This window comes from Anarhichas minor, unplaced genomic scaffold, assembly GCF_050575085.1.
Source record: "Anarhichas minor isolate MPS153535 unplaced genomic scaffold, ASM5057508v1 ptg000033l, whole genome shotgun sequence".
NCBI lineage: Eukaryota > Metazoa > Chordata > Actinopteri > Perciformes > Anarhichadidae > Anarhichas > Anarhichas minor.
Genome location: NW_027466479.1, coordinates 4,155,590 through 4,170,911, shown reverse-complemented (window position 1 = coordinate 4,170,911; position 15,322 = coordinate 4,155,590). Strand labels below are relative to the sequence as shown.

The 15,322-nt window shown below is 42.5% G+C and overlaps 4 protein-coding genes and 1 long non-coding RNA gene across 5 annotated transcripts; 3 read left to right on the top strand and 2 right to left on the bottom strand.

Annotated features, from left to right (window-relative positions):
* Positions 1-1,268: 1,268 nt before the first annotated feature.
* psmb8a (proteasome 20S subunit beta 8A) lies at positions 1,269-4,726 on the bottom strand. The gene is made up of 6 exons (XM_076106312.1): positions 4,426-4,726; positions 3,942-4,083; positions 3,494-3,605; positions 2,899-3,028; positions 2,082-2,286; positions 1,269-1,422 (listed from the first exon to the last, which is right to left on the bottom strand). Exons 1-6 carry the CDS (start codon positions 4,573-4,575, stop codon positions 1,334-1,336), a joined length of 828 nt encoding a protein of 275 aa, XP_075962427.1. The 5' UTR covers positions 4,576-4,726; the 3' UTR covers positions 1,269-1,333.
* A 542-nt stretch (positions 4,727-5,268) lies between these two features.
* Positions 5,269-7,732, top strand: LOC142965395 (uncharacterized). Its single transcript, XR_012957659.1, has 2 exons — positions 5,269-5,495; positions 6,105-7,732. It is a non-coding gene; the product is annotated as an uncharacterized LOC142965395 (long non-coding RNA).
* On the bottom strand, positions 5,746-9,505 carry psmb13a (proteasome 20S subunit beta 13a). Its single transcript, XM_076106314.1, has 8 exons — positions 9,018-9,505; positions 8,684-8,768; positions 8,237-8,334; positions 7,554-7,694; positions 7,340-7,455; positions 7,048-7,106; positions 6,610-6,761; positions 5,746-6,100 (listed from the first exon to the last, which is right to left on the bottom strand). Exons 1-8 carry the CDS (start codon positions 9,077-9,079, stop codon positions 5,989-5,991), a joined length of 825 nt encoding a protein of 274 aa, XP_075962429.1. The 5' UTR covers positions 9,080-9,505; the 3' UTR covers positions 5,746-5,988.
* psmb12 (proteasome 20S subunit beta 12) lies at positions 8,917-11,679 on the top strand. Its single transcript, XM_076106315.1, has 6 exons — positions 8,917-9,227; positions 9,648-9,718; positions 9,899-10,030; positions 10,386-10,515; positions 10,632-10,776; positions 11,167-11,679. Exons 1-6 carry the CDS (start codon positions 9,180-9,182, stop codon positions 11,292-11,294), a joined length of 654 nt encoding a protein of 217 aa, XP_075962430.1. The 5' UTR covers positions 8,917-9,179; the 3' UTR covers positions 11,295-11,679.
* A 565-nt stretch (positions 11,680-12,244) lies between these two features.
* On the top strand, positions 12,245-15,099 carry psmb9a (proteasome 20S subunit beta 9a). The gene is made up of 6 exons (XM_076106316.1): positions 12,245-12,547; positions 12,654-12,721; positions 13,029-13,160; positions 13,599-13,728; positions 13,924-14,065; positions 14,258-15,099. Exons 1-6 carry the CDS (start codon positions 12,497-12,499, stop codon positions 14,383-14,385), a joined length of 651 nt encoding a protein of 216 aa, XP_075962431.1. The 5' UTR covers positions 12,245-12,496; the 3' UTR covers positions 14,386-15,099.
* Positions 15,100-15,322: the final 223 nt, after the last annotated feature.

Below are 15,322 nucleotides of genomic sequence, written 5' to 3'. Positions count from 1 at the left end.
GTGTGTGTGTCTGTGTGTGTGTGTATGCTCTTCTTCTGGCTGCTCGTGTGGTGCTTTAGTTTCAAAACCTGTTGCACTGAAATCTGCCTGGCAACTGATGACTTTACAACCGTCAGGAAATTCTCCGGTTGTGTTGTTCCTCCAAATCAACTCTATCCTTCTTACTAGATGTAATGTATTACAGGTTATACCTACAGTATGAAACATCAAATACATACTATGTATCATTAGTATAGCTGTGATAACAACTCTTTGTGTGGCCTTTGGTTGTAAATGTATTAATTAATTTCAATTCCTGCTCGCATTCTGTGACCTTTAAAGTTTAACTTAAGTGAAAGAAAACAAACATCCGTTCAGACCTGTGAACATTAAGATGGTTGACTTTTTTCATAAAGATCATTATACCTCTTTGATCAAAACCTATGTGGCCGAGTTCTGCATGGAAACAGATGACATCACAGCCGTTCTCACAAACATTTTATTGTTATACTTTAAACTATAAATGATGTAACAAACCATATTTAAATATGCAAACGTTGGTTTTACATTAAGTGATATGACCCAGTTTCCTTAGTATTAATATGGATTCATTAGTTAGATCTCAGTTATCAGGAATATGATAACTTTGGAAATCTCATTATTCTGGAAAGGAGGTTTGGCACTTCCTGTATGTCCAACGATAATAAAACCGAAATCTGTAACGATCAGACCCTGCATCTAAAATGTTTCTTCTATAGCTCAGAATCAAATATATAAAAACCTCAATGACACAGTCATATTGAATAATGTGGTTGACAGTAAAACAAGGACAGAGACTATAAGAACTGCTGGAGAAAGGATGAAAAGCCTTGAAATCTAATTCTTCTTATTTTCAGTGACGTGTGACTGCTTCACTCAATTTTATCATCGTCAGTTCAATCAATCATTACAGGACAGAGCAGGGAGTAGAGCAACAGGCTTTATTAGGAGCTGTTATGTATTATGTATTATGTAAGATTATCTTGAACAGGATGTCTGGTTAACACAAACTACTACATGGAACCATGTGAGAATCAACAAACACAGTACCTCCATTACATATAAAGAACAAATACCAAACAAAGATCTTAAGAGTTTAATGACAGTTTGATCCTGCAAAGTTTTCATGTGTAAGGAAAGAAACAGTTCTATAGCATCTCATGCTCTGATGTTTCATTGAGACAAAATCACTGAACTCTGCTGTGAGACAACAGGAGGGTAATTTCCAAAATCAACTATTGGAAAAGTTATCAAAAAAAAAAAAAAGGTTTTTGGAAAGAAACTCATCATTGGTCGTTTTTAGAGTGCTGAACATTCAGAACATTCCTTTCCTGTAGCGGTGGATCAGCTCTGACACGTCTTCCTTACACACCTTTATCCAGCCATCCTCCTGCATGTGGTACACTAGACAAACACACACACACACACACACACACACACACACACACACACACACACACACACACATATTACTTCAAAGGTATACACATACAGACAAAAATGACAATGTAACTCTTTCAAGTGCTCACAGACCATGGCTTCATACATTTCATAGCTCTATAACATGCTGTTATTTTTTATGCATCTATTTGAAAGGTATCAGACGAGACGCGACAGGAAATGAGGAGAGAGACTTGTAACAAAGCTCCCCGGCCAGACACCAACCAGGTTTGAGTTCAGAGGTTGACTCTGACATGAGGTTGTTTTTCTTTGGCTTATTTTTATTCTAATTCTTGTCCATGCTCTGTTTTATATTTTTTCATATCATGGAACACATATCGACAGTAATAGTATTGGATTTCATAACACTTGTGAAAAACAGAAAAACTTATATTGCTTTAATAAAAGTGAGGAAACACAGAGGACTATTGCTGGTACAATGTTAAGCTGAAACCATTAGTCAGTTGCTAGTTTGAGTTTCTTATATGTGAGGATATGATAGGAACCAAAGTTCATGGCAATCCATCCAATAGTTAAGATTCCCGTCTGGACCAAAGTGAACTGACCAAAAACAAAGATAATAAATGTAAAAGAAAGCTGAGGAGCGTTCTGAGTCTACTCACTGTTGACCACCCCTCCAGAGTAGGCGTCCCTGTGTGTCGCGTGAACGATGCCCCGACGGCCCAGCTCATACGCCTCCTCCACCGTCATGTCCTCCCGGTAGCCGTTGTCCACCACACCGTAGGCGAAACTGCTTCCACAGCCGGTAGAGAACATTCGGCCGGACAGACGCGTCCCTCCATCGTCCACGTAGTACAGACCAGGGCCCTGGAGAGCACACGGACATTAAATTATCATTTTACATACAGGCAGCAGTTTCTGAGCCTCGAAACACGAGCTGCTGATAATGTTTCACCATAATAACATGCTGTTATTTTGGGTATTATTTTCAAATTTAGTTTCAAATGAGCTGCTCCATCAACGACGGTGTACCTGAGTCTTTAATAAATGATAGGATACTTTAATGCATGTGTTTTGAGATGCAGCCATATGGCTCTACATTTCATGTGTCGTACTGATTTGAATATGTTGTGGTTTCATGTTTTTGTTACTGGAACCCGAACTGTAAAAAAACGAACCGTTCAATGACGTAACCTCCAAACCGATCGGTGGGCCCAGTTTAAATGTTATCTAGGTGATGACTATTTTCTATAGTTTTCACATTGATGAAGGCCGTTTGAATATAAAGCAACTTAGCATCATTAACATTAAATAATGCACCAGTATCACTTTTTTTAATAAATCAGCCATATTAACAGGAACATAAAACATCCATATTAAGCATCCTGCCTCAAACCACAACATCACATCCTCTACTGCCACAGTGGGGACATTTCTATTGAGCTGAGATTGTGAGACCCACCCACACCCACAGCTTACCTCTTTGTCCCATCCACAGATCATGCTTCCCATAGAGAGGCCCATGCCTCTGTAACCCAGCATCATGTTGCACAGCAGCTTGGAGGCAGCAGCCACAGAGATCCTGTGGTTGTTCCTCAGCCTGTACAGCCTGGATGGACGTCAAAATATAGCAAATCAATTAAAACATCAATCAGCCATGGAGGTGGTCCAGGCTGGCCTGAACTTGTGGCCTGTCAACTATAAAATAAAATACTGGTGATATTCCTCCTGAGTTTATAGGAATACTGACTTTTTATCCTTTTATCTTATTGTGAAAGTATGTTTTCATTTAAAAACTAGAATCAGCCCCTCAGGGTTGTATGCCTGCGACCCGTCATGTTGAAGTTTACATCCATGTCTGTCTAAATATCATCAAACATCAACGTGCATATCTTCACACAAACTCAAACAAAATCAGATCTTTCTCCCGTTTCTTTCCTTGACCAGATACTTTACTCCACTCTGCATGCAACTTCCTAACACATTTTACATAGTATGCAAGCAGCATAATACACAGATACATAATAATTACATTTCAGGGACCGATCAATATTCAAAACACTGCATGACAGACCTGCATTCCTTGGCCAGGAGTCTCTCCCAGTACTGGCAGTCTGCAGCGCTGCCCGACATGGTGCCCAGCAGGTAGGGGTTGATCTCTATGACCTTGTTGACGTCGTTGGATGCTGCAGAGCCGGGACACATTTGGGTAAAGGAGACATTTTGTGACCAAGACTACAGGCTGAAGCATGAAGAAGCCCAGTGTAGCAGCACCTTGGTTACACTTGTTGCCTTATTTACATTTTGTGAGTTCATGGTCCCTAAATGTTACATTCAAAGCTCCACACCTCTTTGATATGATGCATGTTGATGGAGGCGGGGCAATATATGACTGACAGGGTCAGCTCACTCTATAACTCCTTCATTTCCTTTACAGAAGCTAACACATTGCATTACATTTTCTGCAGTTCCACCTTTTCTAACCTTTTCCAGGTCTGCATAAGAAATAATAACGTATTTACCTAAGTAACGTCCTGCTGAGGCTCTGGAGTCCACAGCCACGATGACTCCATGTTTGAACTTGAAGGCCAGGGTGGTCGTACCGTGGTTCAGGTCTATAGACACACCACCGTCACGGTTGCAGGATTTGAGAAACCCTGAGGGCTAAAATGAAACCAAAGAAGAGAACTCAGACTCATGATGCGTAATGGCGTTATGTGTGTGTGTGTGTGTGTGTGTGTGTGTGTGTGTGTGTGTGTGTGTGTGTAAGAGAACATGAAAGTGGAACATTATACATAATGTAATATTCTTTAACAATAACTCCTATAGTTAAGATGAATGCATGATATGACATTTCATAAGAAGCAAACGTGCGCCACACACTGAAAACCACAGACGCGTAAAATACGTTGAACGCGTCTGACGCTTCACGCTTGTGGCATCAGGCTTACCGGATACGATGCAAAGTATTCATTTTGTACCAAAGGTTAGTGAAAGGATACTCACGTCTACACCCAGAGGTACAGCAAATTCCTGAGTTTTGGTCCCGAAATTGTAGTGGTTGGTTCGGTCGACGAGATGCGTCTGTCCTGCTGGAAGAATCTGCCCACGGAGTTCTGCATAAGGCGTAAAACCAGACACTTGTAAAAGAGCCATTATGTATTAAACTATATTCTAATGATATTCTACAAGTTTAGGTGTTAAGTTTTCCAAAATGACGAAGGCGACTGAAGAAGCGTCACGGATAATTTCCTGGTACGAGAGAAAGAACTCGAAAGTGAAAGGGTTCAAAAGCTATTTCACTGTAGTCGTGTCCTGCATGCAAAAATAGTCATCTACACAAAGTCGACGAGTAACTATTTATGAATACATTTGGCCAATCCTTTTTTATATAATAAAATGTTAATTGACAAAAACTAAATAAAAACAAGACTGTGGCATTTATTTTACTGTAAATAAAAAAGATGGCTCAAGCTCGCATCAACCAATAGGAGAGCCCTGTATGTGTGTCATCATCAGTCTCTACGCAGAGAAGCAGCGCTCAGGTTTGGGGAAGCCAGCAGAGGTCAATAACATTATTAATGCGTGTTTGAATTTCATATTTATAAAAATACACAGTATCTACTATAGTTAGGTAAATAACGTGTCAATGACGTATACATTCACATATAAGCCCTTCTTTTTTATCGGGTCTTTATCAGAAGTACAGGGCTGCTTGTCACGGGCTGTGAGTGTGGACCCAAATGCAGGCACAGACCAGGGATTATAGGTGAAAGGTTTATTGACAGGAAACCAAGGGGGGGGGGGGGGGGGGGGGGGGGGGGAAATGACCAGAGCACCACGGGAAAGTCCAGGGAGGGTGAGGGTGGAATCCAGGCAGGAGGAGGTAGGGCAGGGCAGGCAGACTGGGGAACCGGGAGGATGAAAACACTGCAGGAACAGAGAGACAGGGTTAAAGCACTGAAACAACACTTGGGAGAAAACTCTGAATTATCTTCAACCAGAGCGGCCAAGAACTACTAGCTACCACGTGAGCTGTAAACAACGATCTGGCAAAGAGTGGATGAAGAACCGGGGTAGATATACTGTTGGGTTGATGAGTTGATGGAGTGCAGCTGGTTTGACTGGGCAGGTGAGGAGAGTTGTAATTAGGAAGCCGGGAGGAGACCAGGTCGAAGCCCTGCCCATAAGATACACACACGGGACAAGCAGGAGGCACGGCCTGGCCGTGACACTGCTGTTTGGGGCTTGATATATTATATTAATAATACATTCAGTAAATAATTAGAAAACATGAAAATAAACAGCAACAGGGGTCAAATACGATTTCATTCAAAGATCTTTTTATTATTATTCCACATGTTACAGTCTTCTCATTTGGTCTATAGCAGTCTCTCTGTTTACTGTATTTCTGCCACATCACAGTGAAGAATAGAAACCATGTTGACAATGTTAATCAAATGTCTGAGATGTTTCACTGCTTGCATTTAAAAACTAGTGTATGACAATGCAAAGACTTTTCACTTTACTGCTAAATGTGGTGTTTATAAGGTGTGACTGTGCATCGGCTCAGGCTGTATCCATCCGCTGCACGGTCTCCTCTACAACCTCCAGCTTCACGGGGACTACTTTCTCAGTCAGAACCGGTGTTGTGCCTGGACCATATTTGTATTTTGTTTTCCTAGGAGAGAGGAAGAGATGGATGGATGGATTCAATAATTAAAAAGCTTCAGGGTTACATGTAAGTCACAACCAAACACACAGAAAAAAGTTAATGCATAATCACACAAGATATTCACCACTCTGAGAGGGAAATCTGATTTGCAGACATGGTTCAATATAGTTGATGGTTTAGAGGTATTTATTGGAAGAAATGGAATGTAATATTCATAGCTATGTGTTCATTAAAGTATAATCGTTGTGTTTTAGTAAGCTTCGAATGAGCCCCTCTTATCTAGGGAGCGGGTCCTCTTCATGGAGTCCCATGCACAGCCATGTTTCTACAGAAGCCCAGAACGGACAAACTGAACGGCTCTAGAGAGAGCCTTTCGTGTTTTTACATTACCTGAAGGCCAACGTAGTTCTGACACACTTGGAAGCAATCTGCAACCTCATGACCAGAGACGACTAAACCCTGCACACTGCTCCTTTAAGAATCCGTCAGGAGAGCAGATGAAGTCACACTCATACCTTTTGTCTTTGTACTCGGACACCTGGTACGGTCTGATGTAGTCCACTCCTGGTCTGGTGATGACACAGATGTCGATGTTGTTGCCTGATCCGAGGTCACTCATGATGCCTGCATGGATGGCAACACGCACCAGCTCCTTCGCCTTGTCCAGCTGAGAGAGTTACGAGAAATTAGAGAAATTACGGAGAGAGAAAATATCTTCACATTCTTTAGGTTTTTCTATTTGCTAATTCAATAGGGACGGGAATGAATGTTTGTTTTAACATTTTCTCAACTGTTTGCATATAGAGGCTTATTTGGCCTACGGTCCCACCACACGCCAACTATTCAGTTAAAGATGCCCAACAGTACATGAAATTATTTAGTGATGGCGTCTAAATGATCACGACTATCGATCCTTCTCACGATATGTAACAACAGCTGTCCAGGTGGCGTACCTCCAGGTCGGGTTTGTACCCGTCCTCTAGAATCCCAAGAGCAGCCAGATCCCCAGATCCTGCATGATGAAACAGATCGTATGTCTGAGAGGGAATCAAATGCATAACTGCAGCAAATTAAATAAGAATTGATAATGAATGATATAAAATGGTGTAATATCTGATGCTTATATATAAAATAGAACATGTTTTGCGGACAGAGAAAAGAGCTTTACAAAAACTCCACCTGCAACGAATCTAAGGAAAAGATGTGACAATGCTTAGAGGATATGGTTCTATCACGTATACGTACCCATTGCAAGGTAAGGCATCTTATTGACGCTGCCATACGGCCCCACTGTGTACAGGTGGTTCCCAGTGCAATCTACTCCTCCCAGTATAAGGCTGGCACCAATCTGGCCGTGATACCTGAGGGCCACACAGATCAGAACAGGGGAAGGTTTTAACGGACCGCATGTCTAACTCCTTCACACACCTCTGGATACAAGTTTATGTGCAACACAAACCTGTACAACGTATCCTGCAGTATGTTGACGGCCATGACGACACGAGGGTTCCTCCCGCTGTTCAGAGAGAAGATGGTGAGGTTGGAGGAGAGGAGGTCCGTGGTCTTCTCTGTATCTGCTGCTGTACCTGCTCCACAACAGCTACGGAGAGAGGAAGTAGAGGCATTGTGAAAGAAGAGGTGAAGGATAATATGAAGGAAAGAAAGCTACAGGGAATCAGGAAGACAGAGAGGGGAAAGACTAAAGAGAGGAGAAAGTGAGGACGGCTTCTTTTCAGCAAATGTTTTGCTTCAACAATCGCAGAAATCCATCATACAAAAAAAGTCAAAGCGACTAATTCCTTCTCCCTGAGTAGCCTCAATAGCCCAGAATGCAATGCAACCACAAATTGCATTTTTGCAATCTGTCATTGGTGACGCATTACTGTATTTACAAGTCTCTCTTCAGTAGATTATGAACAAGAAGTCCCCACAGGAGTGTAACTGCTCTAATGTGGAAAACCTTCATACTTAATACAAGGGGCACTGTAAGGCATTCTGGGATATGTAGGAAATCTCAAGTAAAGAAGGCTGTTTATGGGACCATGTCCACAAGAAAAGGAATACACATTATAGCCTGATAACAGAGAGTATTTTGAAGGTAGATTTCTCTGGTTATGGTGTCAGTGTAGCGTGTAGACTTACTATATATTTGGAGCAATGTAATGGATCTTGGCGCACATCTTGTCAGCCACCACTTCACTGGATGTGGCTCTTGTGTCTGCTCCCAGAACCACTCCATCCTGCACCGATTGGGAAGTGTGTTACTCAAATTATCATTCAACTGCCCTTTGGGTTACACTTGAGCAAGGCATTAACATCTCAGCGGGCCCACTGGAGCTACCCAGACACCAACAGTGCTGTGATGCACTGGGCAGCTCCCCTCATTGCATTTATGTATTTATCAAAGTTATGCATTGTGGCAATGCAGTTGTGAACAGGGACTGTCGTGTTCAGTGATGCAGGGATGGAAGGAAAATATAATAGTCTGGTACACTTTGATTAAGGAATCCAATGTAAGGTTTATGGACTAAATGTTCCGATACATTCATATTATTACAGGTGCAGATTTACACAGCTTTATATACTCGCCTTGAACACCACTCCCGCTATGGTGGTGCCTGTTTTCAGAGGTTTAGGTGTCTGTCCATCAAAAAGACCCTCTAACGCAGCATTCCTAGAGAGAGAGGATGAGGGAGGAGGGGGTGACAGGGGGGTCAATTTATGAATGTATGTAATATATATATATAATAACCGTGAACTCATCATCACTATGTTGTTTCATTGATCACAGTGATAAACAAGCAGGGAAAAGTTACTTTCACTTTTGATCCCGGAGAAAGCTCCGTGTTACCGACAGTTTAATTCGTTTTTTTTCGAAATCGATACAATCTGCTGCTCAGAAGACACAAACAGAAGCTCATACCTGGCTGCGTTGTCGAAATTAAACCCCGCTGCAGGAGTTTCGAAGACATTTGATAGCGCCATAGTGGATACTGGACTGCGGCTTCTCTGCGCGTCTCAATGCGCCTGAGGTCGCTGTTCTGAGCGTCACCTCTCCTTCTTCTCTTTCGATTTTGCAGAGAAAATGGAGAAACGCAGCGCGGACTCACAAGTCAAAGGAGTCAGCACAGGGGTGAGTAAATCCGGACCGGTTCACGAGTATCTTTTCTTGTCTTGCCTACCGAAGCACCAAAGCAGCACCAAAGCCCATTACGCGTAAAATGATCGATACGCGATTTGGCGGTTGAACAGGTGAAACTATACCTGAAAGGTAACCAAACACAAAGTGAAATGACATCGACTGGACGTCTCGCGTATTTTAATATCACAGTTGTTTGCACGTTAGAAACGACTGGCTACACTTATATTTTCAGTTTTTTAAAAATCCTTCCAGAAACTCTAAATCCCATGATTCATAGCCTTGCTCAGAGGGGCTGAACTGGACACGAAGCTATAAGAAACGTGTGTGATGCTGTGTAGCCCAGTGTTATCTTTGTCTCCTGTCATGTTTGACTTAATGTAACTTCTTCATCTCCTCCTCTCTGCCCCTCAGACCACCATCCTGGCTGCCACTTTTAAAGGAGGGGTCGTGATTGGTTCAGATTCCAGGGCTTCCATTGGAGGGTGAGGATGTTGGGAGATACACTGAAGATGCCCACATTGTTAAACACATTCTAAAAAAAAAAAAAAAGGTCTATTTAGAGTCAAAGATGAAGTGATTAGAATTTGGTGGTCAAAGGTCACTGTGACATGATGGATGGTAATCCTAGTTTCATTTCATTGTCTCTGTCTCTCTCTCGTCAGGGAATATGTATCATCTAAGACCATCAACAAGGTGATTCAGGTTCATGACCAGATCTTCTGCTGCATGGCTGGCTCACTTGCAGATGCTCAGGCCGTCACCAAGGCTGCAAAGTTCCACCTGTCCTTACACAGGTGCCACACACACACACACACACACACACACTCATATGAATACAATGGCACATGTTACGCAAGTACAGAGACAACGTGCTACATCACATTTTCACGTCACACATTGAAATCATATTTTGTTAATCCCGCTGGTTATTTGGGTTATTTTTAATTCCAAGAGGCGAAGACAGTCATACACAGTTGTGTGCGTGCAAACTAACACAGTCTCATACACACACACACACACACACATGCAGTAAACACACATATAACACTGACTCTTCACCTATACAAAGTACAAAGTATACACCTATACAAACCTATACAAAGTTAAAAGTTTCACCCTCCCTGATCCCCCCCCCCATCCAATCCATAGTGTCCAGATGGAGACCCCTCCACTGGTGATAGCAGCGGCATCGGTGTTGCAAGAAATGTGCTACAAAAACAGAGAGGAGCTACAGGCCGGCTTCATCACAGCAGGCTGGGACAGCAAGAAGGGACCACAGGTAGGGGGCGGTCGTGATGACAGTCAAACATCAGGGAAGCCGTGACGATGATCGTCTGAAGTAACTCCACATTGCGGCATACAGCTGCATTACTGATATTCTCCGTCCCTCTGCAGGTGTACGTGGTGTCTCTAGGGGGGATGTTAATCGGTCAGCCGGTGACCATCGGTGGCTCAGGCAGCACCTACATCTACGGCTACGTTGACGCCAAATACAAACCCAACATGAGCAGAGAGGAATGCCTACAGTTTGCCACTAATGGTACAGTCGTGTTATTCTACTTGTGTACCCAAATCGAAATATGTTGGTACTTGTTCTGTCAGTTTTTTGGGGGGAAATTAGGTTGTGATTCCACGAAAATGTATGAATATGTACAAGGATGTAGCAGAAAATGACAGTAAGTGTCAGTAAATGTTTGCTTGGTTTGTAACGGTTCAAAATGTCAAATGAGAGTTTGACATAATGACACACAGCTTAGCTGAGATGATTGCACTTAAAGGAAATATTGAAATGGAAATCCATTCTTTAGTTGGTGACTTTGTAGCTGTTTGGAGTATAAACGCTGCAAACTGCGTCCCGTCAGTTGTTGAACTTGACCTTTATTTCTCCTTGTTGTTCCGGCCCTCCCTCTGCTTCATCTCTGGATCACAGCTCTAGCTCTCGCCATGGGCAGAGACAACGTCAGCGGAGGCGTGGCTCACCTGGTGGTGATCACGGAAACTGGGGTGGAGCACGTGGTTGTCCCCGGTAACAAGCTGCCCAAGTTCCACAATGAGTGACAGCCTTCGACAACCAATGAAATCTTGACTTTTTCTTTTTTTTTGGCTTTATCTAAGCAATTGTTTGAAATTCCTGAGCAACAATCTCATCAGCAATGTTCTTTATAGGATTAGGATGTAACACATCTACACACACACACACACACACACACACACACACACACACACACCTGAAGAACAAGACACATGAAACAACTTATGAATGTGGAAACAGTGGTGTAAAATCAGTTTTGTTATTATGGTAAGCTGCAGACTAGTTTATACAAAATATATACCAAACTACTACATTCTACTTACATCTCTTATAATGCCATTATAGATACAGCTCTATCTGCCTGTCTGTTTGGAAACATTTTAAATATAAATAAACATCTTCCAAACCTCATCGTTCGTCCTCTCACTTTCTTTTTCTTCTGTGCTTTAAAATATCTTCATGGATATGTGATGTCTGTAAATGACTGTCCTTGTGGTTCCCCGTGTCATTTCAAGGTTTTCAAATGTTCTTTATTGGTGCATAGCTGAGCGTATGTCTGTAGTGATTGGTGGCAATGGATTGACTTTGTGGCTCACACAATTTAACAGTTTGGCCAAAGCCATCACACAGTCTGATGCCCACTTAAAGACGAGGTCATCACTGTGTTGAGAAGTGTAGGGGGGGGGCTCAGGATGAAAAAGACATTAAATACTCTTCAACATGTACCAATACAGTCTAAGTCAATGTTCTGCTGTTTGTTCACAGCTCTGTGCTCCTCAGTTGTTACTGTAATCAAGCTTTAAACCATGGGGGGTGTTTTCAGTGTAACAGCTGTGGTGGAATGTAACTAAGTACACTTCCTCTGTACTTAACTCGTTTCTTTACATGCCACTTTCCACTGTCAGTGACACCGATGCTTAAAGAGGACACACTCTTCACTGTGTGCGCAAATGTGCGCATTTCAACGGGTTCGCAGCTCGCTGCTCAGAGGAGGAACGACTTCACTTTCAATTTCGATTTAATTCAGAAAAAACATGGAGTCCGTCTGATGTGTGCAACAAACGCGTCGAGCACAGTTTTAGAGCTGCAGAGAGGGTTCACGGGACAACTTTATAAAACCGAGACTGCTCGACTGAACGTTCGGGTTTAACGTCGGGTGTCAGATTTACTTCCCCGTCAGACGGATTCGGTCGTTGTTGTCGTTGGTTGTTACCAGAAGTGCATCAACATGTTGGAAGAGACGGGACCAGAGTGGTTGTCTGAGGAGGTGAAAACCGGAGTAAGTAGAGATCTGTAGCGTCTTTGAGAGACTTGGTGGCTTACATCCCGGGACACATGGTGCGGTGCGGGAGATGAATTCTGAATGACCTTTCCTCTGTTTGTAGACCACCATCATCGCCATAGAGTTCGATGGAGGGGTCGTGCTGGGGTCCGACTCCCGAGTGTCTGCAGGGTAAGTGTGCGCGCGCACTTGTGTCGAGTTCTATCTGCATAATACTATCTTTGCTAAGACATCAATAGCTTATTGTGTTTACTGACACTAAACCCTTCCACCTCTTCCTCTTTCCTTACATGCAGTGTCGCTAGATTAGAGATAAAAGAACTGAGACAATGACATGCAGTTGAGCTTCTAAACAGAAATGCAAAAGTAACGTGCAGATAAATGTGCATATGTATAGTGATAATATATACAAGGTATAAGATATACCCAGGAGGCTATGATTAACCCACACACTCCCCCTCTTCATCCCTCCATCCAGGGCGTCGGTGGTGAACAGGGTGATGAACAAGCTGTCTCCCCTCCATGACAGGATCTACTGCGCTCTGTCAGGCTCTGCAGCAGACGCTCAGACCATCGCTGAGGTGGTCAACTACCAGCTCGATGTCCACAGGTGAATACGCACTCTAAATAGACCGACAGACTCGTTAACCTTTTATTAGATATCCCATGATGGCAAAGTATAGTCCCAATCGTTTTGGAGGTGCCTTCCTGACCCCGACTACAGAGAAACAGCCCATAAAATGAGCAAGGATTGCAGTATATTTTGCACCTTTTATGTATTCATATAATTGCTCAGATAATAGTTTCCCTTAACAATGCAAATGCTGTTCCCGAAGCTTTTTAATATTATATTTCAAATTCTGAATACGATACCACCGAGTGAAATATTTTAGCTTTAAAGGATTCACATTGATCACTGAGTTTCAGCTACTGGCAGCTTCAATGTGAAGATAACATAAAACGAAACCACAATGCTCACAGCGTTTCTCTTCCGCCTTTTTTATTGGAGATCCAGCATCATGTTTGTTTCTACGTCTTCCTCTGTCAGTATTGAGATAGATGAGGAGCCCCAGGTTCGCTCAGCGGCCACTCTGGTGAGGAACATCTCGTACAAGTACAAGGAGGAGATGTCGGCCCATCTCATCGTGGCCGGCTGGGACAGAAGAGATGGGGGGCAGGTCAGTAAAAACATATAGATGACTCCATTCTGAAAGGAAGAGATTCAAGCCTTAAACAAGAAAGATTACTGGGGGAAAATGTTAATATGTCAAAATGAATGTCTGCAACACACATGATGTTACAGGAGTGCATACAGAATGACATTGTGATCTGACTTGCTCCTCTCTGTGCCTGTGCCCTCTGACCTCTCCCAGGTGTTTGCAACCCTGAGTGGTCTCCTGACGAGGCAGCCTTTTGCACTCGGTGGCTCTGGCAGCTCATACGTCTATGGGTTTGTTGACGCTGAGTTTCGCAGGGGTATGAGCAAGGAGGAGTGTCAGCAGTTTGTGGTCAACAGTAAGTTATTTTTTCTCCACAGAAAGCTTTTTTTTTGGTCAGGCAGTTTATTGGATGGTGAAAGAGACACCAGACTCTACTGACTGCTGAGAGGAGCTGGCTGTTCTGTCTCATAATGTTATTTAACATATGTTGTCCTATGAAACCTCTCCTCACCTTTCTCACCCCTTCTCTTCTCTTTCCCTCACTCAGCTCTGTCTTTGGCAATGAGCCGGGATGGCTCCAGTGGCGGCGTGGCCTATATTGTCTCCATTGATGAACACGGCACAGAGGAGAAAGTGGTTCTAGGGAATGACTTACCCACCTTCTTTGACCAGTGATACTTACAGATTCCTCATCTCCAGTCTGCTGCCACTGCTGTGCAGGATGCAATTAGGTATTTGTTTTGCTCACAACAGCCACTACAATAAATAAAGATGATTCTGATACATACACTTTGGCTCGACTGTCAGATAATTCAGCTTGTCAAATAAAAATAGTAGATAAGAATACTTTTACTAAAAAGTTTCATTTTTATAAAATCATTGCATTGCTCTGTGATACGCAAAGCTATGTCATGTTTAATATCAGGTCATTTAAAACCCTGACGTCATTTGTGGCTCATCATTAAGAGGTTTAAATATAACAAACAAACGCTGACATTAGGTGACCTTTATTGATTTATCTTCCAAGGATAAACTGCTGAGACATGATTCTTCCTTTCAGTCTCTGCATGTGATTCTAAGGTTATCTCACCAGATACACCGGTAAACATTATGTCCCCTTTGGCCAAGTTCAGGAAAGCTTCACAGAGTTGAACATGGAATTGTCAGTATGTCTATCAAATAGTCTTTTTTTCTCAGATGACATGTGTTTTTTTCAAGGGCAGATGCCGATATGTAGAGAGCAGGGCTTATAATGCGGATATATTATTGTTGGGGTTGTTGTTTTTGCTTCTAATAAAATACAACAATGTATTAATAATAACAAATACAACACAGAATTGAGGCCTTTATACACTGAATGTGTGACGAATAAATGAGACAAATACACTATGTAGTGGCCTGTGATTGGGGGGCTTTTATTGTGAAAGATAAGAACAGAGGGAGTGGATGTGTCAGCGCTGCCTTTGTCAAGGTGGAAATTAGTAATTAAGTTTGCCGACTGATTAAAATGTGGAGGTCAAAGGTCACTGTGAACTCATAAAACATGTGGGCATAACTCTGGAATTCATCTGCTAATTATGACAATTTCACACAAATGTCTTAGAGGATAAAA